This window comes from Aulostomus chinensis, chromosome 1 (genome assembly GCF_037954235.1).
Source record: "Aulostomus chinensis isolate RoL2024-O1b breed Wild chromosome 1, RoL_Achi_v1.0, whole genome shotgun sequence".
Taxonomy (NCBI): domain Eukaryota; kingdom Metazoa; phylum Chordata; class Actinopteri; order Syngnathiformes; family Aulostomidae; genus Aulostomus; species Aulostomus chinensis.
Window position 1 is genome coordinate 46893762 of NC_141320.1, and position 23429 is coordinate 46917190.

General features: G+C 38.5%; 1 protein-coding gene across 1 annotated transcript; it reads left to right on the forward strand.

Annotated features, from left to right (window-relative positions):
- Window positions 1–20839: 20839 nt before the first annotated feature.
- Window positions 20840–22666, forward strand: LOC147271928 (laminin subunit alpha-5-like). Its single transcript, XM_086203725.1, has 4 exons — window positions 20840–20960; window positions 21815–21952; window positions 22075–22210; window positions 22558–22666. The coding sequence occupies exons 2-4, from the start codon at window positions 21893–21895 to the stop codon at window positions 22614–22616; spliced, it is 255 nt and encodes an 84-aa protein (XP_086059851.1). The 5' UTR covers window positions 20840–20960; window positions 21815–21892; the 3' UTR covers window positions 22617–22666.
- The last annotated feature ends 763 nt before the right edge of the window (window positions 22667–23429 follow it).

The following is a 23429-nucleotide window of genomic DNA, read 5'->3' on the forward strand; positions in this document are numbered from 1 at the left end:
ACAGTAATGTAGTAAGAGTTTCGAACAACCTCAAAGTGATGCTGACAGTCATGTAGTAAGAGTTGCTACGAACCTCGATTTCATGCGACAGTGATGTCGTGAGAATTGCTCAACAACTGAAAATGATGCTAACAGTAATGTAGTTATAGTTGCTAATAAACTCAAAGTGATGCTGACAGTAATGTAGTAAGAGTTGCTACGAACCTTAAAATAATGCAACAGTAATGTAGTAAGAGTTGCTACGAACCTCAAAATATTGCGACAGTGATGTCGGAAGAATTGCTAATGAACTCATGATGCTAACAGTAATGTAGTGATAGTTGCTAAGAAACTCAGTGATGCTTACAGTAATGTCGTAAGAGATTCGAACAACCTCAAAGTGATACTGACGGTCATTTAGTAAGAGTTGCGAATGAACTCAATTTAATGCTACAGTGATGTCGTGAGAATTGCTCATAAACTCAAAATGATGCTAACAGTAATGTAGTGATAGTTGCTAATAAACTCAAAGTGATGCTGACAGTAATGTAGTAAGAGTTGCTACGAACCTTAAAATAATGCAACAATAATGTAGCAAAAGTTGCTACGAACCTCAAAATATTGCGACAGTGATGTCGGAAGAATTGCTCATGAACTCAAGATGATGCTAACAGTAATGTAGTGATAGTTGCTAATCAACTCAGTGATGCTTACAGTAATGTAGTAAGTGTTTCGAATAACCTCAAAGTGATGCTGACAGTCATGTACTAAGAGTTGCTATGAACCTCAAAATAATGCGACAGTAATGTAGTAAAAGTTGCTACGAACCTCAAAATATTGCGACAGTGATGTCGGAAGAATTGCTCATGAACTTAAAATGATGCTAACAGTAATGTAGTGGTAGTTGCTAATCAAATCAGTGATGCTTACAGTAATGTAGTAAGAGTTTCGAATAACCTCAAAGTGATGCTGACAGTCATGTAGTAAGAGTTGCTACGAACCTCAAAATAATGCGACAGTAATGTAGTAAATTCGCTATGAACCTGAAAATATTGCGACAGTGATGTCAGAAGAATTGCTAAAGATGTCAAAATGATGCTAACAGTAATGGAGTGAACGTTTCGAATAACCTCAAAGTGATGCTGACAGTCTTGTACTAAGAGTTGCTACGAACATCAAAATAATGCAACAGTGATGTCAGAAGAATTGCTAATGATCTCAAAATGATGCGACAGTGATGTAGTAAGAATTGCTAATGAACTCAAAATGATGCTAACAGTAATGGAGTGAAACTTTCGAATAACCTCAAAGTGATGCTTACAGTCATGTAGTAAAAGTTGCTACGAACCTCAAAATATTGCGACAGTAATGTAGTAAAAGTTGCTACGAACCTCAAAATAATGCGACAGTACTGTAGTAAAAGTTGCTACGAACCTCAAAATATTGCGACAGTGATGTCGGAAGAATTGCTAATGAACTCAAGATGATGCTAACAGTAATGTAGTGATAGTTGCAAAGAAACTCAGTGATGCTTACAGTAATGTAGTAAGAGTTTCGAACAACCTCAAAGTGATGCTGACAGTCATTTAGTAAGAGTTGATAATGAACTCAATTTAATGCTACAGTGATGTCGTGAGAATTGCTCAACAACTCAAAATGATGCTAACAGTAATGTAGTGATAGTTGCTAATAAACTCAAAGTGATGCTGACAGTAATGTAGTAAGAGTTGCTACGAACCTTAAAATAATGCAACAGAAATGTAGTAAGAGTTGCTACGAACCTCAAAATATTGCAAATGTGATGTCGGAAGAATTGCTAATGATCTCAAAATGATGCGACAGTGATGTAGTAAGAATTGCTAATGAACTCAAAATGATGCTAACAGTAATGGAGTGAAACTTTCGAATAACCTCAAAGTGATGCTTACAGTCATGTAGTAAGTGTTGCTACGAACCTCAAAATAATGCGACAGTAATGTAGTAAAAGTTGCTACGAACCTCAAAATATTGCGACAGTGATGTCGGAAGAATTGCTAATGAACTCAAAATGATGCTAACAGTAATGTAGTGATAGTTGCTAATCAACTCAGTGATGCTTACAGTAATGTAGTAAGTGTTTCGAATAACCTCAAAGTGATGCTGACAGTCATTTAGTAAGAGTTGCTAATGAACTCAATTCAATGCTACAGTGATGTCGTGAGAATTGCTCATAAACTCAAAATGATGCGAACAGTAATGTAGTGATAGTTGCTAATAAACTCAAAGTGATGCTAACAGTAATGTAGTAAGAGTTGCTACGAACCTTAAAATAATGCAACAATAATGTAGTAAGAGTTGCTACAACCTCAAAATATTGCAACAGTGATGTCGGAAGAACTGCTAATGATCTCAAAATGATGCTAACATTAATGTAGTAAGAATTGCTAATGAACTTAAAATGATGCGAACAGTGATGTCGTGAGAATTGCTCATAAACTCAAAATGATGCTAACAGTAATGTAGTGATAGTTGCTAATAAACTCAAAGTGATGCTGACAGTAATGTCGTAAGAGTTGCTACGAACTTTAAAATAATGCAACAATAATGTAGTAAGAGTTGCTACGAACCTCAAAATAATGCGACAGTGATGTCAGAAGAATTGCTAATGATCTCAAAATGATGCGACAGTGATGTAGTAAGAATTGCTAATGAACTCAAAAAGATGCGAACAGTAATGGAGTGAAACTTTCGAATAACCTCAAAGTGATGCTTACAGTCATGTAGTAAGTGTTGCTACGAACCTCAAAATAATGCGACAGTAATGTAGTAAAAGTTGCTACGAACCTCAAAATATTGCGACAGTGATGTCGGAAGAATTGCTAATGAACTCAAGATGATGCTAACAGTAATGTAGTGATAGTTGCTAAGAAACCCAGTGATGCTTACAGTAATGTAGTAAGAGTTTCGAACAACCTCAAAGTGATGCTGACAGTCATTTAGTAAGAGTTGCTAATGAACTCAATTTAATGCTACAGTGATGTCGTGAGAATTGCTCAACAACTCAAAATGATGCTAACAGTAATGTAGTGATAGTTGCTAATAAACTCAAAGTGATGCTGACAGTAATGTAGTAAGAGTTGCTACGAACCTTAAAATAATGCAACAGTAATGTAGTAAGAGTTGCTACGAACCACAAAATATTGCGACAGTGATGTCGGAAGAATTGCTAATAAACTCAAAGTGATGCTGACAGTAATGTAGTAAGAGTTGCTACGAACCTTAAAATAATGCAACAATAATGTAGAAAGAGTTGCTACGAACCTCAAAATAATGTGACAGTGATGTCGGAAGAATTGCTCATGATCTCAAGATGATGCTAACAGTAATGTAGTGATAGTTGCTAATCAACTCAGTGATGCTTACAGTAATGTAGTAAGTGTTTCGAATAACCTCAAAGTGATGCTGACAGTCATGTACTAAGAGTTGCTATGAACCTCAAAATAATGCGACAGTAATGTAGTAAAAGTTGCTACGAACCTCAAAATATTGCGACAGTGATGTCGGAAGAATTGCTCATGAACTTAAAATGATGCTAACAGTAATGTAGTGGTAGTTGCTAATCAAATCAGTGATGCTTACAGTAATGTAGTAAGAGTTTCGAATAACCTCAAAGTGATGCTGACAGTCATGTAGTAAGTGTTGCTACGAACCTCAAAATAATGCGACAGTAATGTAGTAAATTCGCTACGAACCTGAAAATATTGCGACAGTGATGTCAGAAGAATTGCTAAAGATCTCAAAATGATGCTAACAGTAATGGAGTGAACGTTTCGAATAACCTCAAAGTGATGCTGACAGTCTTGTACTAAGAGTTGCTACGAACATCAAAATAATGCGACAGTGATGTCAGAAGAATTGCTAATGATCTCAAAATGATGCGACAGTGATGTAGTAAGAATTGCTAATGAACTCAAAATGATGCTAACAGTAATGGAGTGAAACTTTCGAATAACCTTAAAGTGATGCTTACAGTCATGTAGTAAAAGTTGCTACGAAACTCAAAATATTGCGACAGTAATGTAGTAAAAGTTGCTACGAACCTCAAAATAATGCGACAGTACTGTAGTAAAAGTTGCTACGAACCTCAAAATATTGCGACAGTGATGTCGGAAGAATTGCTAATGAACTCAAGATGATGCTAACAGTAATGTAGTGATAGTTGCTAAGAAACTCAGTGATGCTTACAGTAATGTAGTAAGAGTTTCGAACAACCTCAAAGTGATGCTGACAGTCATTTAGTAAGAGTTGATAATGAACTCAATTTAATGCTACAGTGATGTCGTGAGAATTGCTCAAAAACTCAAAATGATGCTAACAGTAATGTAGTGATAGTTGCTAATAAACTCAAAGTGATGCTGACAGTAATGTAGTAAGAGTTGCTACGAACCTTAAAATAATGCAACAGTAATGTAGTAAGAGTTGCTACGAACCTCAAAATATTGCGACAGTGATGTCGGAAGAATTGCTAATGAACTCAAGATGATGCTAACAGTAATGTAGTGATAGTTGCTAAGAAACTCAGTGATGCTTACAGTAATGTAGTAAGAGTTTCGAACAACCTCAAAGTGATACTGACGGTCATTTCGTAAGAGTTGCTAATGAACTCAATTTAATGCTACAGTGATGTCGTGAGAATTGCTCAACAACTCAAAATGATGCTTACAGTAATGTAGTGATAGTTGCTAATAAACTCAAAGTGATGCTGACAGTAATGTAGTAAGAGTTGCTACGAACCTTAAAATAATGCAACAATAATGTAGAAAGAGTTGCTTCGAACCTCAAAATATTGCGACAGTGATGTCAGAAGAATTGCTAATGATCTCAAAATGATGCGACAGTGATGTCGGAAGAATTGCTCATGAACTCAAAATGATGCTAACAGTAATGGAGTGAAACTTTCGAATAACCTCAAAGTGATGCTGACAGTCATGTCGTAAGAGTTGCTACGAACCTCAAAATAATGCGACAGTAATGTCGTAAAAGTCGCTACGAACCTGAAAATATTGCGACAGTGATGTCAGAAAGAATTGCTCATGAACTCAAAATGATGCTAACAGTATTGGAGTGAACTTTTCAAATAACCTCAAAGTGATGCTGACAGTCTTGTACTAAGAGTTGCTACGAACATCAAAATAATGCGACAGTGATGTCAGAAGAATTATTAATGATCTCAAAATGATGCGACAGTGATGTCAGAAGAATTGCTAATGATCTCAAAATGATGCGACAGTGATGTAGTAAGAATTGCTAATGAAATCAAAATGATGCTAACAGTAATGGAGTGAAACTTTCGAATAACCTCAAAGTGATGCTTACAGTCATGTAGTAAGTGTTGCTACGAACCTCAAAATAATGCGACAGTGATGTCGGAAGAATTGCTAATGAACTCAAGATGATGCTAACAGTAATGTAGTGATAGTTGCTAAGAAACTCAGTGATGCTTACAGTAATGTAGTAAGAGTTCCGAACAACCTCAAAGTGATGCTGACAGTCATTTAATAAGAGTTGCTAATGAACTCAATTTAATGCTACAGTGATGTCGTGAGAATTGCTCAACAACTCAAAATGATGCTAACAGTAATGTAGTGATAGTTGCTAATAAACTCAAAGTGATGCTGACAGTAATGTAGTAAGAGTTGCTACGAACCTTAAAATAATGCAACAATAATGTAGTAAGAGTTGCTACGAACCTCAAAATAATGCGACAGTGATGTCGGAAGAATTGCTCATGAACTCAAGATGATGCTAACAGTAATGTAGTAAGAGTTTCGAACAACCTCAAAGTGATGCTGACAGTCATGTAGTAAGTGTTGCTACGAACCTCAAAATAATGCGACAGTAATGTAGTAAAAGTTGCTACGAACCTCAAAATAATGCGACAGTAATGTAGGAAAAGTTGCTACGAACCTCAAAATATTGCGACAGTGATGTCGGAAGAATTGCTAATGAACTCAAGATGATGCTAACAGTAATGTAGTAATAGTTGCTAAGAAACTCAGTGATGCAAACAGTAATGGAGTGAAACTTTCGAAAAACGTAAAAGTGATGCTGACAGTCATGTAGTAAGAGTTGTTACGAACTTCAAAACAATGCGACAGTTATGTAGTAAAAGTTGCTAGGAACCTCAAAATATTGCGACAGTGATGTCGTGAGAATTGCTCAACAACTCTAAATGATGCTAACAGTAATGTAGTGATAGTTGCTAATGAACTCAAAGTGATGCTGACAGTAATGTAGTAAGAGTTGCTACGAACTTTAAAATAATGCAACAGTAATGTAGTAAGAGTTGCTACGAAACTCAAAATAATGCGACAGTGATGTCGGAAGAATTGCTAATGAACTCAAAATGATGCTAACAGTAATGTAGTGAGAGTTGCTAATAAACTCAGTGATGCTTACAGTAATGTAGTAAGTGTTTCGAACAACCTCAAAGTGATGCTGACAGTCATTTAGTAAGAATTGCTAATTAACTCAATTTAATGCGACAGTGATGTCGTGAGAATTTCTCAACAACTCAAAATGATGCTAACAGTAATGTAGTGAAAGTTGCTAATAAACTCAAAGTGATGCTGACAGTAATGTAGTAAGAGTTGCTACGAACCTTAAAATAATGCAAAATAATGTAGTAACAGTTGCTTCGAACCTCAAAATATTGCGATAGTGATGTCAGAAGAATTGCTAATGATCTCAAAATGATGCGACAGTGATGTAGTAAGAATTGCTAATGAACTCAAAATGATGCTAACAGTAATGGAGTGAAACGTTCGAATAACCTCAAAGTGATGCTGACAGTCATGTAGTAAGAGTTGCTACGAACCTCAAAATAATGCGACAGTAATGTAGTAAAAGTTGCTACGAACCTCAAAATATTGCGACAGTGATGTCGGAAGAAATGCAAATGAACTCAAAATGATGCCAACAGTAATGTAGTGATAGTTGCTAATCAAGTCAGTGATGTTTACCGTAATGTAGGAAGAGTTTCGAATAACCTCAAAGTGATGCTGACAGTAATGTAGTAAGAGTTACTACGAACCTCAATATAATGCGACAGTAATGTAGTAAAAGTCGCTACGAACCTGAAAATATTGCGACAGTGATGTCAGAAAGAATTGCTCATGAAATCAAAATGATGCTAACAGTAATGGAGTGAATGTTTCAAATAACCTCAAAGTGATGCTGACAGTCTTGTACTAAGAGTTGCTACGAACATCAAAATAATGCGACAGTGATGTCAGAAGAATTGCTCATGATCTCAAAATGATGCGACAGTGATGTAGTAAGAATTGCTAATGAAATCAAAATGATGCTAACAGTAATGGAGTGAAACTTTCGAATAACCTCAAAGTGATGCTTGCAGTCATGTAGTAAGTGTTGCTACGAACCTCAAAATAATGCGACAGTGATGTCGGAAGAATTGCTAATGAACTCAAGATGATGCTAACAGTAATGTAGTGATAGTTGCTAATGAACTCAAAGTGATGCTGAAAGTAATGTAGTTAGAGTTGCTACGAACCTTAAAATAATGCAACAGTAATGTAGTAAGAGTTGCTACGAAACTCAAAATAATGCGACAGTGATGTCGGACGAATTGCTAATGAACTCAAAATGATGCTAACAGTAATGTAGTGATAGTTGCTAATCAACTCAGTGATGCTTACAGTAATGTAGTAAGTGTTTCGAATAACCTCAAAGTGATTCTGACAGTCATGTAGTAAGAGTTGCTACGAACCTCAAAATAATGCGACAGTAATGTAGTAAAAGTTGCTACGAACCTCAAAATATTGCGACAGTGATGTCGGAAGAATTGCTAATGAACTCAAAATGATGCTAACAGTAATGTAGTGATAGTTGCTCATCAAGTCAGTGATGCTTACAGTAATGTAGTAAGAGTTTCGAACAACCTCAAAGTGATGCTGATAGTCATGTAGTTAGAGTTGCGAATGAACTCAGTTCAATGCGACAGTGATGTCGTGAGAATTGCTCAACAACTAAAATGATGCTAACAGTAATGTAGTGAAAGTTGCGAATAAACTCAAAGTGATGCTGACAGTAATGTAGTAAGAGTTGCTACGAACCTTAAAATAATGCAACAATAATGTAGTAAGAGTTGCTACGAACCTCAAAATATTGCGACAGTGATGTCGGAAGAATTGCTAATGAACTCAAGATGATGCTAACAGTAATGTAGTGATAGTTGCTAATCAAGTCAGTGATGCTTACAGTAATGTAGTAAGAGTTTCGAACAACCTCAAAGTGATGCTGACAGTCATGTAGTAAGAGTTGCTAATGAACTCAGTTCAATGCTACAGTGATGTCGTGAGAATTGCTCAACAACTAAAATGATGCTAACAGTAATGTAGTGAAAGTTGCTAATAAACTCAAAGTGATGCTGACAGTAATGTAGTAAGAGTTGCTACGAACCTTAAAATATTGCGACAGTGATGTCGGAAGAAATGCAAATGAACTCAAAATGATGCTAACAGTAATGTAGTGATAGTTGCTAATCAAGTCAGTGATGCTTACAGTAATGTAGGAAGAGTTTCGAATAACCTCAAAGTGATGCTGACAGTCATGTAGTAAGAGTTGCTACGAACCTCAATATAATGCGACAGTAATGTAGTAAAAGTCGCTACGAACCTCAAAATATTGCGACAGTGATGTCGGAAGAATTGCTCATGAACTCAAGATGATGCTAACAGTAATGTAGTGATAGTTGCTAAGAAACTCAGTGATGCTTACAGTAATGTAGTAAGAGTTTCGAACGACCTCAAAGTGATGCTGACAGTCATTTCGTAAGAGTTGCTAATGAACTCAATTTAATGCTACAGTGATGTCGTGAGAATTGCTCAACAACTCAAAATGATGCGAACAGTAATGTAGTGATAGTTGCTAATCAACTCAGTGATGCTTACAGTAATGTAGTAAGTGTTTCGAATAACCTCAAAGTGATGCTGACAGTCATGTAGTAAGTGTTGCTACGAACCTCAAAATGATGCGACAGTGATGTCAGAAGAATTGGTAAGGATCTCAAAATGATGCTAACAGGAATGGAGTGAACGTTTCGATTAACCTCAAATGATGCTGACAGTCATGTAGTAAGAGTTGCTACGAACCTCAAAATGATGCGACAGTGATGTCAGAAGAATTGGTAAGGATCTCAAAATGATGCTAACAGGAATGGAGTGAACGTTTCGATTAACCTCAAATGATGCTGACAGTCATGTAGTAAGTGTTTCAAACAACCTCAAAATAATGCGACAGTAATGTAGTAAAAGTTGCTACGAACCTCAAAATATTGCGACAGTGATGTCAGAAGAATTGCTAATGATCTCAAAAGTATGCGACAGTAATGAAGTGATAGTTGCTAATCAATTCAGTGATGCTTACAGTAATGTAGTAAGTGTTTCGAATAGCCTCAAAGTGATGCTGACAGTAATGTGGTAAGAGTTGCTACGAACCTTAAAATAATGCAACAGTAATGTAGTAAGAATTGCTAATGAACTCAAAATGATGCTAACAGTAATGGAGTGAAAGTTTCGAAAAACCTCAAAGTGATGCTGACAGTCATGTACTAAGAGTTGCTACGAACCTCAAAATAATGCGACAGTAATGTAGTAAAAGTTGCTACAAACCTCAAAATATTGCGACAGTGATGTCGGAAGAATTGGTCAGGATCTTAAAATGATGCTAACAGTAATGTAGTGAGAGTTGCTAATCAACTCAGTGATGCTTAAAGTAATGTAGTAAGAGTTTCGAACAACCTAAAAATGATGGTGACAGTCATGCAGTAAGAGTTGCAAATAACCTCAAAATAATGCTACAGTGATGTAGTAAGAATTGCTAATGATCTCAAAATAATGCTACAGTGATGTCGGAAGAATTGCTAATCAACTCAAAATGATGCTAACAGTAATGAAGTGAAATTTGAAATGAACTCAAAGTGATGCTGACAGTAATGTAGTGATAGTTGCTAATAAACTCAAAGTGATGCTGACAGTCATGTAGTAAGAGTTGCTGTGAACGTCAAAATAATGCGACAGTGATGTCGGACGAATTGCTAATGATCTCAAAATAATGCGACAGTGATGTCGTAAGAATTGCTGATGAACTCAAAATGATGCTAACAGTAATGTATTGATAGTTGCTAATAAACTCAGTGATGCTTACAGTAATGCAGTAAGTGTTTCGAACAACCTCAAAGTGATGCTGACAGTCATGTAGTAAGAGTTGCTACTAACCTCAAAACAATGCAACAGTAATGTAGTAAGAGTTTCTAAGAAACCTCCAAATAATGCGACAGTGATGTCGGAAGAATTGCTAATGAACTCAAAATGATGCTGACAGTAATGTAGTAAGAGCTGCTAATAACCTCAAAATAATGCGACAGTGATGTCGGACGAATTACTAATAATCTCAAAATGATGCGACAGTGATGTCGTAAGAATTGCTAATCAACTCAAAATGATGCTAACAGTAATGTAGTGATAGTTGCTAATAAACTCAAAGTGATGCTGACAGTAATGTAGTAAGAGTTGCTACGATCCTCCAAATAATGCGACAGTGATGTTGGAAGAATTGGTAATGATCTAAAAATGATGTGACAGTAATGGAGTAAGAATTGCTAATGAACTCAAAATGATGCTGACAATAATGTAGTAAGAGTTGCTAATAACCTCAAAATAATGCTACAATGATGTCGTAAAAATTGCTAATGATCTCAAAATGATGCGACAGTGATGTCGTAAGAATTGCTAATAAACTCAAAATGATGCTAAAAGTAATTTAGTGAAAGTTTCGAATAACCTCAAAGTGATGTTGAAAGTCATGTGGTTACAGTTGCGAGTAACCTAAAAATGATGCTGACATTAATGTAGTAAAAGTTGCTAATAACCTCAAAATAATGCTACAATAATGTCGTAAAAATTGCTAATGATCTCAAAATGATGCGACAGTGATGTCGTAAGAATTGCTAATAAACTCAAAATAATGCTAAAAGTAATGTAGTGATAGTTGCTAATAAACTCAAAGTGATGCTGACAGTCATGTAGTAAGTGTTTCGAACAACCTCAAAGTGAGGCTGACAGTCATGTAGTAAGAGTTACTATGAACCTCAAATTAAGACGACACTGATGTCGTAAGAATTGCTAATAAACTCAAAATGATGCTAACAGTAATTTAGTGATAGTTGCTCATAAACTCAGTGATGCTTACAGTAATGTAGTAAGTGTTTCGAAGTACCCCAAAGTGATGCTGACAGTCATGTAGTAAGAGTTGCTAATCACCTCAAAATAGAGCGAAAGTGATGTCAGAAGAATTGGAAATGAACTCAAAATGATGCTAACAGTAATGCAGTGATAGTTGCTAATAATCTCAAAGTGATGCTGACAGTCATGTAGTAAGAGTTGCTATGAACCTCAAAATAATGCGACAGTGATATAGTAAGAGTTGCTACGAACCTCAAAAAATGCGACAGTGATGTTGGAAGAATTGCAAATGATCTAAAAATGATGCGACAGTGATGTAGTAAGAATTGCTAATGAACTCAAAATGATGCTAACAGTAATGCAGTGATAGTTGCTAATAATCTCAAAGTGATGCTGACAGTCATGTAGTAAGAGTTGCTATGAACCTCAAAATAATGCGACAGTGATATAGTAAGAGTTGCTACGAACCTCAAAAAATGTGACAGTGATGTTGGAAGAATTGCAAAAGATCTCAAAATTATGCGACAGTAATGTAGTAAGAATTGCTAATGAACTCAAAATGATGCTAACAGTAATGCAGTGATAGTTGCTAATAATCTCAAAGTGATGCTGACAGTCATGTAGTAAGAGTTGCTACGAACCTCAAAATAATGCGACAGTGATGTATTAAGAGTTGCTACGATCCTAAAATAATGCGACAGTGATGTCGGAAGAATTGCTCATGATCTCAAAATGATGCTGACAGTAATGGAGTAAGAATTGCTAATGATCTCAAAATGATGCTAAAAGTAATTTAGTGAAAGTTTCGAATAACCTCAAAGTGATGTTGACAGTCATGTGGTTACAGTTGCGAGTAACCTAAAAATGATGCTGACATTAATGTAGTAAAAGTTGCTAATAACCTCAAAATAATGCTACAATGATGTCGTAAAAATTGCTAATGATCTCAAAATGATGCGACAGTGATGTCGTAAGAATTGCTAATGAACTCAAAATGATGCTAACAGTAATGTAGTGAAACTTTCGAATAACCTCAAAGTGATGCTGACAGTAATGTAGTAAGTGTTTGGAACAACCTCAAAGTGAGGCTGACAGTCATGTAGTAAGAGTTACTACGAACCTCAAATTAATACGACAGTGATGTTGTAAGAATTGCTAATAAACTCAAAATGATGCTAACAGTAATGTAGTGATAGTTGCTAATAAACTCAAAGTGATGCTGACAGTGATGTAGTCAGAGTTGCAACGAACCTCAAAATAATGCGACAGTGATGTCGGAAGAATTGCTCATGATATCAAAATGATGCTGACAGTAATGGAGTAAGAATTGCTAATGTACTCAAAATGATGCTAACAGTAATGTAGTGAAAGTTTCGAATAACCTCAAAGTGATGCTGACAGTCATGTGGTTAGAGTTGCGAGTAACCTCAAAATAATGCTACAGTGATGTAGTAAGAATTGCTAATGATATCAAAATAATGCTACAGTGATGTCGGAAGAATTGCTAATCAACTCAAAATGATGCTAACAGTAATGAAGTGAAATCTGAAATGAACTCAAAGTGATGCTGACAGTAATGTAGTGATAGTTGCTAATGAACTCAAAGTGATGCTGACAGTCATGTAGTAAGAGTTGCTGTGAACGTCAAAATAATGCGACAGTGATGTCGGACGAATTGCTAATGATCTTAAAATAATGCGACAGTGATGCCGTAAGAATTGCTGATGAACTCAAAATGATGCTAACAGTAATGTATTGATAGTTGCTAATAAACTCAGTGATGCTTACAGTAATGTAGTAAGTGTTTCGAACAACCTCAAAGTGATGCTGACAGTCATGTAGTAAGAGTTGCTACTAACCTCAAAACAATGCAACAGTAATGTAGTAAGAGTTTCTAAGAAACCTCCAAATAATGCGACAGTGATGTCGGACGAATTACTAATAATCTCAAAATGATGCGACAGTGATGTCGTAAGAATTGCTAATCAACTCAAAATGATGCTAGCAGTAATGTAGTGATAGTTGCTAATAAACTCAAAGTGATGCTGACAGTAATGTAGTAAGAGTTGCTACGATCCTCCAAATAATGCGACAGTGATGTTGGAAGTATTGGTCATGATCTAAAAATGATGTGACAGTAATGGAGTAAGAATTGCTAATGAACTCAAAATGATGCTGACAATAATGTAGTAAGAGTTGCTAATAACCTCAAAATAATGCTACAATGATGTCGTAAAAATTGCTCATGATCTCAAAATGATGCGACAGTGATGTCGTGAGAATTGCTAATAAACTCAAAATGATGCTAAAAGTAATTTAGTGAAAGTTTCGAATAACCTCAAAGTGATGTTGACAGTCATGTGGTTACAGTTGCGAGTAACCTAAAAATGATGCTGACATTAATGTAGTAAAAGTTGCTAATAACCTCAAAATAATGCTACAATAATGTCGTAAAAATTGCTATTGATCTAAAAATGATGCGACAGTGATGTCGTAAGAATTGCTAATAAACTCTAAATGATGCTAAAAGTAATGTAGTGATAGTTGCTACTAACCTCAAAATAATGCAACAGTGATGTATTAAGAGTTGCTACGATCCTAAAATAATGTGACAGTGATGTCGGAAGAATTGCTCATGATCTCAAAATGATGCTGACAGTAATGGAGTAAGAATTGCTAATGTACTCAAAATGATGCTAACAGTAATGTAGTGAAAGTTTCGAATAACCTCAAAGTGATGCTGACAGTCATGTAGTCAGAGTTGCTAATGACCTCAAAATAATGCGACAGTGATGTCGGAAGAATTGCTAATAAAATCAAAAATGATGCTAAAAGTAATGAAGTGAAAGTTGAAATGAACTCAAAGTGATGCTGACAGTCATGTAGTAAGAGTTGCTACTAACCTCAAAATCATGAAACAGTAATGTAGTAAGAGTTGCTACGAACCTCCAAATAATGCGACAGTGATGTCGTAAGAATTGCTAATCAACTCAAAATGATGCTAACAGTAATGTAGTGATAGTTGCAAATAAACTCAAAGTGATGCTGACAGTAATGTAGTAAGAGTTGCTACGATCCTCCAAATAATGCGACACTGATGTTGGAAGAATTGGTCATGATCTAAAAATGATGTGACAGTAATGGAGGAAGAATTGCTAATGATCTCAAAATGATGCTAACAATAATGTAGTGAAAGTTTCGAATAACCTCAAAGTGATGTTGACAGTTATGTGGTTAGAGTTGCGAGTAACCTAAAAATGATGCTGACAGTAATGTAGTAAAAGTTGCTAATAACCTCAAAATAATGCTACAATGATGTCGTAAAAATTGCTAATGATCTCAAAATGATGCAACGGTGATGTCGTAAGAATTGCTAATAAACTCAAAATGATGCTAACAGTAATGTAGTGATAGTTGCTAATAAACTCAAAGTGATGCTGACAGTCATGTAGTGTTTCGAACAACCTCAAAGTGAGGCTGACAGTCATGTAGTAAGAGTTACTACGAACCTCAAATTAATACGACAGTGATGTCGTAAGAATTGCTAATAAACTCAAAATGATGCTAACAGTAATTTAGCGATAGTTGCTAATAAACTCAGTGATGCTTACAGTAATGTAGTAAGTGTTTCGAAGTACCCCAAAGTGATGCTGACAGTCATGTAGTAAGAGTTACTAATCACCTCAAAATAGAGCGAAAGTGATGTCAGAAGAATTGGAAATGAACTCAAAATGATGCTAACAGTAATTTAGTGATAGTTGCTAATAAACTCAGTGATGCTGACAGTAATGTAATATTTGTTTCGAACAACCCCAAAGTGATGCTGACAGTCATGTAGTAAGAGTTGCTAATAACCTCAAAATAATGCTACAGTGATGTAGGAAGAATTTCTAATGATCTCAAAATGATGCGACAGTGATGAAGTAAGAATTGCTAATGAACTCAAAATGATGCTAAAAGTAATGTAGTGATAGTTGCTAATGATCTCAAAGTGATGCTGACAGTCATGTAGTAAGAGTTGCGACGAACCTCAAAAAATGCGACAGTGATGTTGGAAGAATTGCAAATGATCTCAAATTGATGCGACAGTGATGTAATCAGAATTGCTAATGAACTCAAAATGATGCTAAAAGTAATGTAGTGATAGTTGCTAATAATCTCAAAGTGATGCTGACAGTCATGTAGTAAGAGTTGCTATGAACCTCAAAATAATGCAACAGTGATATAGTAAGAGTTGCTACGAACCTCAAATAATGCGACAGTGATGTTGGAAGAATTGGAAATGATCTCAAAAATGATGCAACAGTGATGTAGTAAGAATTGCTAATAAACTCAAAATGATGCTAAAGTAATGTAGTGAAAGTTTCGAATAACCTCAAAGTGATGCTGACAGTCATGTGGTTAGAGTTGCGAGTAACCTAAAAATGATGGTGACAGTCATGTAGTAAGAGTTGCTAATAACCTCAAAATAATGCTCCAGTTATGTAGTAAGAATTGCTAATGATCTCAAAATAATGCTACAGTGATGTCGGAAGAATTGCTAATAAACTCAAAATGATGCGAACAGTAATTTAGTGATAGTTGCTAATAAACTCAGTGATGCTTCATGTAATGTAGTAAGTGTTTCGAAGTACCCAAAAGTGATGCTGACAGTCATGTAGTAAGAGTTGCGAATCACCTCAAAATAGAGCGAAAGTGATGTCAGAAGAATTGGAAATGAACTCAAAATGATGCTAACAGTAATGTAGTGATAGTTGCTAATAAACTCAGTGATGCTTACAGTAATGTAATAAGTGTTTCGAACAACCCCAAAGTGATGCTGACAGTCATGTAGTAAGAGTTGCTAATAACCTCAAAATAATGCTACAGTGATGTAGGAAGAATTGTTCATGAATAAAAAATTATGCTGACAGTAATGTAGTAAGAGTTGCTAATGATCTCAAAATGATGCGACAGGGATGAAGTAAGAATTGCTAATGAACTCAAAATGATGCTAACAGTATTGTAGTGACAGTTGCTAATAATCTCAAAGTGATGCTGACAGTCATGTAGTAAGAGTTGCTACGAACCTCAAAAAATGCGACAGTGATGTTGGAAGAATTGCAAATGATCTAAAAATGATGCGACAGTGATGTAGTAAGAATTGCTAATGAACTCAAAATGATGCGAACAGTAATGCAGTGATAGTTGCTCATAATCTCAAAGTGATGCTGACAGTCATGTAGTAAGAGTTGCTACGATCCTAAAATAATGCGACAGTGATGTCGGAAGAATTGCTCATGATCTCAAAATGATGCTAACAGTAATGTAGTGAAAGGTTCGAATAACCTCAAAGTGATGCTGACAGTCATGTGGTTAGAGTTGCGAGTAACCTAAAAATGATGGTGACAGTCATGTAGTAAGAGTTGCTAATAACCTCAAAATAATGCTCCAGTTATGTAGTAAGAATTGCTAATGATCTCAAAATAATGCTACAGTGATGTCGGAAGAATTGCTAATAAACTCAAAATGATGCTAACAGTAATGAAGTGAAAATTGAAATGAACTCAAAATGATGCTGACAGTAATGTAGTGATAATTGCTAATAAACTCAAAGTGATGCTGACAGTCATGTAGTAAGAGTTACTACTAACCTCAAAACAATGCAACAGTAATTTAGTAAGAGTTTCTAAGAAACCTCCAAATAATGCGACAGTGATGTCGGACGAATTGTTAATGATCTCAAAATGATGCGACAGTGATGTGGTAAGAATTGCTGATGAACTCAAAATGATGCTAACAGTAATGTAGTGATAGTTGCTAATAAACTCAGTGATGCTTACAGTAATGTAGTAAGTGTTTCGAACAACCTCAAAGTGATGCTGACAGTCATGTAGTAAGAGTTACTACTAACCTCAAAACAATGCAAGAGTAATGTAGTAAGAGTTTCTAAGAAACCTCCAAATAATGCGACAGTGATGTCAGAAAAATTGCAAATGAACTCAAAATGATGCTGACAGTAATGTAGTGATAGTTGCTAATACACTCAAAGTGATGCTGACAGTAATGTAGTAAGAGTTGCTACGATCCTCCAAATAATGCGACAGTGATGTTGGAAGAATTGGTCATGATCTAAAAATGATGTGACAGTAATGGAGTAAGAATTGCTAATGATCTCAAAATTATGCTAACAATAATGTTGTGAAAGTTTCGAATAACCTCAAAGTGATGTTGACAGTCATGTGGTTAGAGTTGCGAGTAACCTAAAAATGATGCTGACAGTAATGTAGTAAAAGTTGCGAATAACCTCAAAATAATGCCTCAATGATGTCGTAAAAATTGCTAATGATCTCAAAATAATGCTACAGTGATGTCGGAAGAATTGCTAATAAACTCAAGATGATGCTAACAGTAATGTAGTGATAGTTGCTAATAAAGTCAGTGATGCTTACAGTAATGTAGTAAGTGTTTAGAACAACCTCAAAGTTATGCTGACAGTCATGTAGTAATGGTTGCTACGAACCTCAAAACAATGCAATAGTAATGTAGTAAGAGTTGCTAATAACCTCAAAATAATGCGACAGTGATGTCGGAAGAATTGCTAATCAACTCAAAATGATGCTAACAGTAATGTAGTGATAGTTGCTAATAAACTCAAAGTGATGCTGACAGTAATGTAGTAAGAGTTGCTACGATCCTCCAAATAATGCGACAGTGATTTTGGAAGAATTGGTCATGATCTAAAAATGATGTGACAGTAATGGAGTTAGAATTGCTAATGTACTCAAAATGATGCTAAAGTGATGTAATGAGAGTTGCTTATGAAATAAAAATGATGCTGACAGTCATGGCCCCCCCATCTGTTGCTGCACCTGAGCCAGCTTCTCCTTGGCTGTAGTGCTGATCTGAAGGATGTGACAGTGTTCCTGGCTTTGTGTCTGATGATGGAAGTGGGGATCTGATCACAGGATTTTCTGACTCCTAGATTCAGACGATGTGCAGTGCAGACTGAGTGGTGAATTTGGAGCTGTCTAGTGGATGCTGTCATGTTTGGTGCTGCGTCGCTCACAAGACACTTGACTTTGTTGGTGATGGCCCAGTCCTCCATCAGGCCTCTTTGGACTGGGGCCAAACTGTCAGCAGGGTGACTTTGTGGAAAGTCTTGCACTCCCAACACAATCATTCTCACGAATGCAGAGACAGGTCAGAGCCAAGGGAGCCTCCATGTCCACAGATGTCCACATGGCAGCTGGACTTCCTTTTTCACTCCTTCCCGTTCCTCCTGGTACTTTTTAGCCACCGTTTGTTTGATGGTCTGAAAATGACACCCAGAGTAAATCAATACATTAAAATTAGAGATGAAATAAACTGGAGATATCAACGACTGCTTTAGATCATTTCCACACAAACCTTTCTGGTTGGCAAACATATGAGGCTCAAGGACCTGAACCAGTTCCCTGAACCCTTCCCTCTCAACAGTGCTGAGGGGCTGGCAGTCCTTCAGGATGAAATTCAGCAGAGCCTCATCCAGCATCTGCTTCCTGGAAGCTGGATGGTTAAAGATGAAGGAGAGAAGAAATGAATAGGAATTAATGATCAATGAAGCAACTGTGAGTCAGTTGGAGAGTGGCTGTATACCTGAGTTCATCCTGGTGGATCTGGGACTTCATTCTCATGCCTGGCCCCATCATGCCTCAGCACTGAAGAGGTGCTTTTGTTGAGATGAGACGCTTCTGTCCAACAAATGCGACATTCAACCTGCAGAAAAGAACATGAGTGCTCAGCTAAAAGTTCCTTTCTTCATGGTGACTGGTGTTTCTTAGTCTTAGACCACCAGGTTTCCAATGAGGTGTATCGGATACGTTGTTGTGTGCCGCTGAAATCCGTCCAATTGCGGCGTTGTTTCCTCATGAAATATGTTTGCCTTAAAGCTCATTAAAGTGTTGAACCACAATATCGTTCACCATAACTGAGTCAACTTCAAGATAACCTACTTCTACATTCCAGTCCCGGCTGCTCCTGTTCTGCTGCAGTCCAGAAAACAACAACCCGATACAATTGGCGCTCCTTCCCACAGCTCCGGCCCGGATCCGCATGGTTCCGCTGACTGACTGTGAGATGCGCTCCCTCCAGAGTGGCACAGCCCGATGGGGGTCCTTATCTGGCACGGGGGCGTAAAACAGGTGCGACTGGAAAGCCTGGTTTATTCTGCGTAGAGGGAACGCGTTGCTCTGCTCTTCACCGCCAAGCCGCTAGGGGGTGTGGCTGTGTCTTTGTATTGTTTACGGGGTTCTTGTCGGATTCCTTGGTTTTCTTCCGGTCACAAACAACAATTGTTGGCCATTTGTCAGTCTTTGTAGTGCCGCGAATAATCCTTTCTTCTGCTTGGTCCATTTTTTCTTGAAGCTTTCACCACAGAAACTTTGAAAATGGCGGTGTTGTTGTGCTGCGACTGAACCGGAAATGACGTTCTGAGCAAACCAATCATAGTCTTCGACGTGACGTCACCCCGCGTCGACGCGACACGGAGGAAGGATATTTTGGAGGTGCGCGTCTGGCTACGGCGGAGGGTCTGCGTAGGGGTCTTCGTCGACGGCGTAGGTATGAATACTATGCGACGCGGAAGCATAAATCAGACTTTATAGTCCAACAGTAAGTTCGCATGTCAGGGATGAGACACGCTTATCGTCCAACAGGAAGTTAGCATGTCAGGGATGAGACACCCTGATAGTCCAACAGGAAGTTAGCATGTCAGGGATGGGACACCCTAATAGTCCAACAGGAAGTTAGCATGTCAGGGATGAGACACCCTGATAGTCCAACAGGAAGTTAGCATCTCCATGGTTCCCTTGACCAGAAGCCAGTGGGATCGTTCCATTCTGACATCTTGATTGACATTTGTCCTTCTCTTAGCTAAATAGCTGGCAATCATTTGAAAAACACCTTGATTTACTTTTTCTATTTTGATCTTCAGTTCATTTGCATACTTTTGTTAAAATTCTCCCCCTTTTTTTTTTTGTTGTTGTTTTTTTGCCGCTGTTTATAGCACAAAGTCCACCTGGTGCCTAAAGACCAGTTCAGCATGGACTACGTTGAACCCTCAGTCCGCTGCATCAGCACCCATGGACGGTTCCCCCCTGACAGGAGGATTCTGGTGAGGAACATTAGTGGGACAGCGCTCTTGTTAGAACGGTTCTGATCCACCTTCCCTCCCCCTGTAGCTCCTCCTGTGTCCCCTCAGCGCTCTTGTTAGAACGGTTCTGATCCACCTCCCCTCCCCCTGTAGCTCCTCCTGTGTCCCCTCAGCGCTCTTGTTAGAACGTTTCTGATCCACCTTCCCTCCCCCTGTAGCTCCTCCTGTGTCCCCTCAGCGCTCTTGTTAGAACGGTTCTGATCCACCTTCCCTCCCCCTGTAGCTCCCCCCTCTGTCCCCTCGGCGCTCTTGTTAGAACGGTTCTGATCCACCTTCCCTCCCCCTGTAGCTCCTCCTCTGTCCCCTCAGCGCTCTTGTTAGAAGGGTTCTGATCCACCTTCCCTCCCCCTGTAGCTCCTCCTGTGTCCCCTCACGCTTCCAAACTCCCTCCCACTGGCTGGTGCTGAAGGAGGGCCAGAGCTCCTCCTACAGGAGCCCATCCTGGCCTCCCCCGCTGCAGGTCCTCCACTGACCTCCCACCAGAGAGATGAGCCCCCTGGTTCAGAGGTGACAGACCACCTCTGGGAGCAGACAACAGAGACCACATCAGGCTGGACTCCGTGCAGGTACGGAGGCTGACAGCTGCTGAGTGAGTGAGTTTACGACGCTCCCACCACTGCTGCTGGATCGATTTAACACATCTGGAATATTTAGATTTATTCTGGGTCAACATCTGCATCTGTTGAAGTCCTCAGTCTCCATGCAGGTGGTGTTGTTCCAGATAAAAGGTCTCAATAACAGCATCACTCCAGGTGAAACCATTCCAAAGAAGGCTAAGTGGAGCTGGCATATCAGCCCCCAATGGAAGCCTGCTGCTGCTGCCAAGCTCTCCATGTCATCATGGAAAAGTTGATTGTTCAACTCAATGTTTTTCCCATTGGGAGGAGATTTGTTGTTCCACCATGAAGTCTTTTCTTGTGATGAGTTTGTGTGTTGTAGTCGCATGAAGATATCTTGTTATCATGATCAACTCCTCTGGCCTGGTGGAAGAACGCTGCTGTGTTTGGATTCAGACGAGTCAAATCTGAACCAGGGACTTGTAGTTTTATCCTCGGTCTCTGGACTCATAAAATGGAGACCGGCCCAGTTTGACACTTTTGAACTCCTTCATGATGTTCAAATCTCATGACTGAGATTCGTGATTGGAAACATCGGCGGTTCAGGAAAGAAAACATGTACCATTGAACATCGCTCTCATCCTTCTACTCAGAACGCTGCGGTGGACACCACCGTGTCCAGGCTTTGGGCAGATACGTCTTCATCCTCCACCACCACCAGCCGCTCCACCCCACCCACCCTGTGCAGGTCTACATTACCAGGGTCGGATCTGGCAGGGTGGAGGATCTTTGATTCATCTTAGCTTTCCTGCTCCGGCTGTTTGAGAAACATTCAAATGGAGATGGTTGTTTGTGTCTTTCAGGCCACGCCAACGCCTCCTTCTGTCCCCACGCTTACAGCTGCCGAAACGTGGCGGTGTCTGAAAACCAGATCATTCTGGATGTGCCGGACCACCAGGTCCTCCTCACCTGCAGGTTCCTGCAGGCAGAGCCCTGTGGTGGTAGGTTTCCTGCTCCTCTGCTGGACTGATACCCTCTCCCTTTCCTGACACGTATCTGCTGTTTCTACTCTGTGCCTCCTTCTCCTCTGTCAGGCCTGGACTTCTTCCTTCTGTCTCTCCAGGATTACGTCCTGGTGGTGCCTGAGAGCAGCTCCAGCTCCAGCTCCCTGAACCAAGAACCACTGGAGAAATCTGACCACTTCATCAGCAACTGTGGCCTCAACAGCTTTCATGTCAAGTCGGTGTCTCTCAGCCTGAGTTGGTCCCTGTTCTGTATCCCTGAATGTTCTAGAGGAACTAAACTGGGCCTGACTGGGACGCTTCTGTCTGCTCAGATTTGGGTTGTGAATGCATTCAGATGTCATTTACAAGCATTGGAACTAAAGACCTGAGCCTCAAGAATATTTAGTTCTTGATTTACTTTCTCTTGCAGGGTTTCACTTTGTGCAAATTTTCTTTTGAAGATCTTTGTTTTTTGTTGTCCTTCCATTTAGCAAGTTTGGCTAGTAACCTTTTCCCCACTAAACTAATTTTCCTAAAATGTCTCGCTAACGTTTCCTTTTTCTCTGTCGTCCCTCCTGTCCTTCGTCTCCATTCTGTCTCAGCTCAGCTGTGTCTCTTGGGCTCTCTTCAACAACGGCGCCCTGCCTTGTGCCTGCCATGAGGTTGGAGCTGAGAGTGACACCTGCGAGCCATTTGGTGGTCGGTGCCGCTGCAGACCCCACGTGATTGGCCGAGACTGCTCCATGTGGGCCGCGGGTTGCTGGGGATTCCCCACTGCAGACGTGAGTGTCAGATTGATGAATGATGAGTAATAAGGGCTTTTCATGATGAGTGAGAGGACGGACCAAACCAACCTGTCCAACCATCAGAGGACAGTTTGTTGTTCTAGTTTCAACTCTTACTACATGACTGTCAGCATCATTTTGAGTTTATTATCAATTCTTACTACATCACTGTAGCATTATTTTGAGGTTTTTAGCAGCTCTTACTACATGACTGTCAGCATCACTTTGAGGTTATTCGAAAATTTCACTCCATTACTGTTAGCATCATTTTGAGTTCATTAATGAGTTCATTAGCAATTCTTACGACATCACTAGCATTATTTTGAGGTTATTAGCAATTCTTAGTACATTACTGTCGCATCATTTAGAAATCATTAGAAATTCTTCCGACATCACTGTCGCATTATTTTGAGTTCATTCGCAGCTCTTACTACATTACTGTCAGCCTCATTTTTAGGTTACTCCCAACTCTAACCACATGACTTTCAGCATCACTTTGAGGTTACTCGCATCTTTCACTACATTACTGTTAGCATCATTTTAAGTTCATGAGCAATTCTTACTACATCACTGTCCCATCATTTCAGATCATTCGCCATTCGTACTACATCACTGTCACATTATTTTGAGGTTCGTAGTAACTCTTACTACATCACTAGCATTATTTTAAGGTTATTAGCAGACTTACT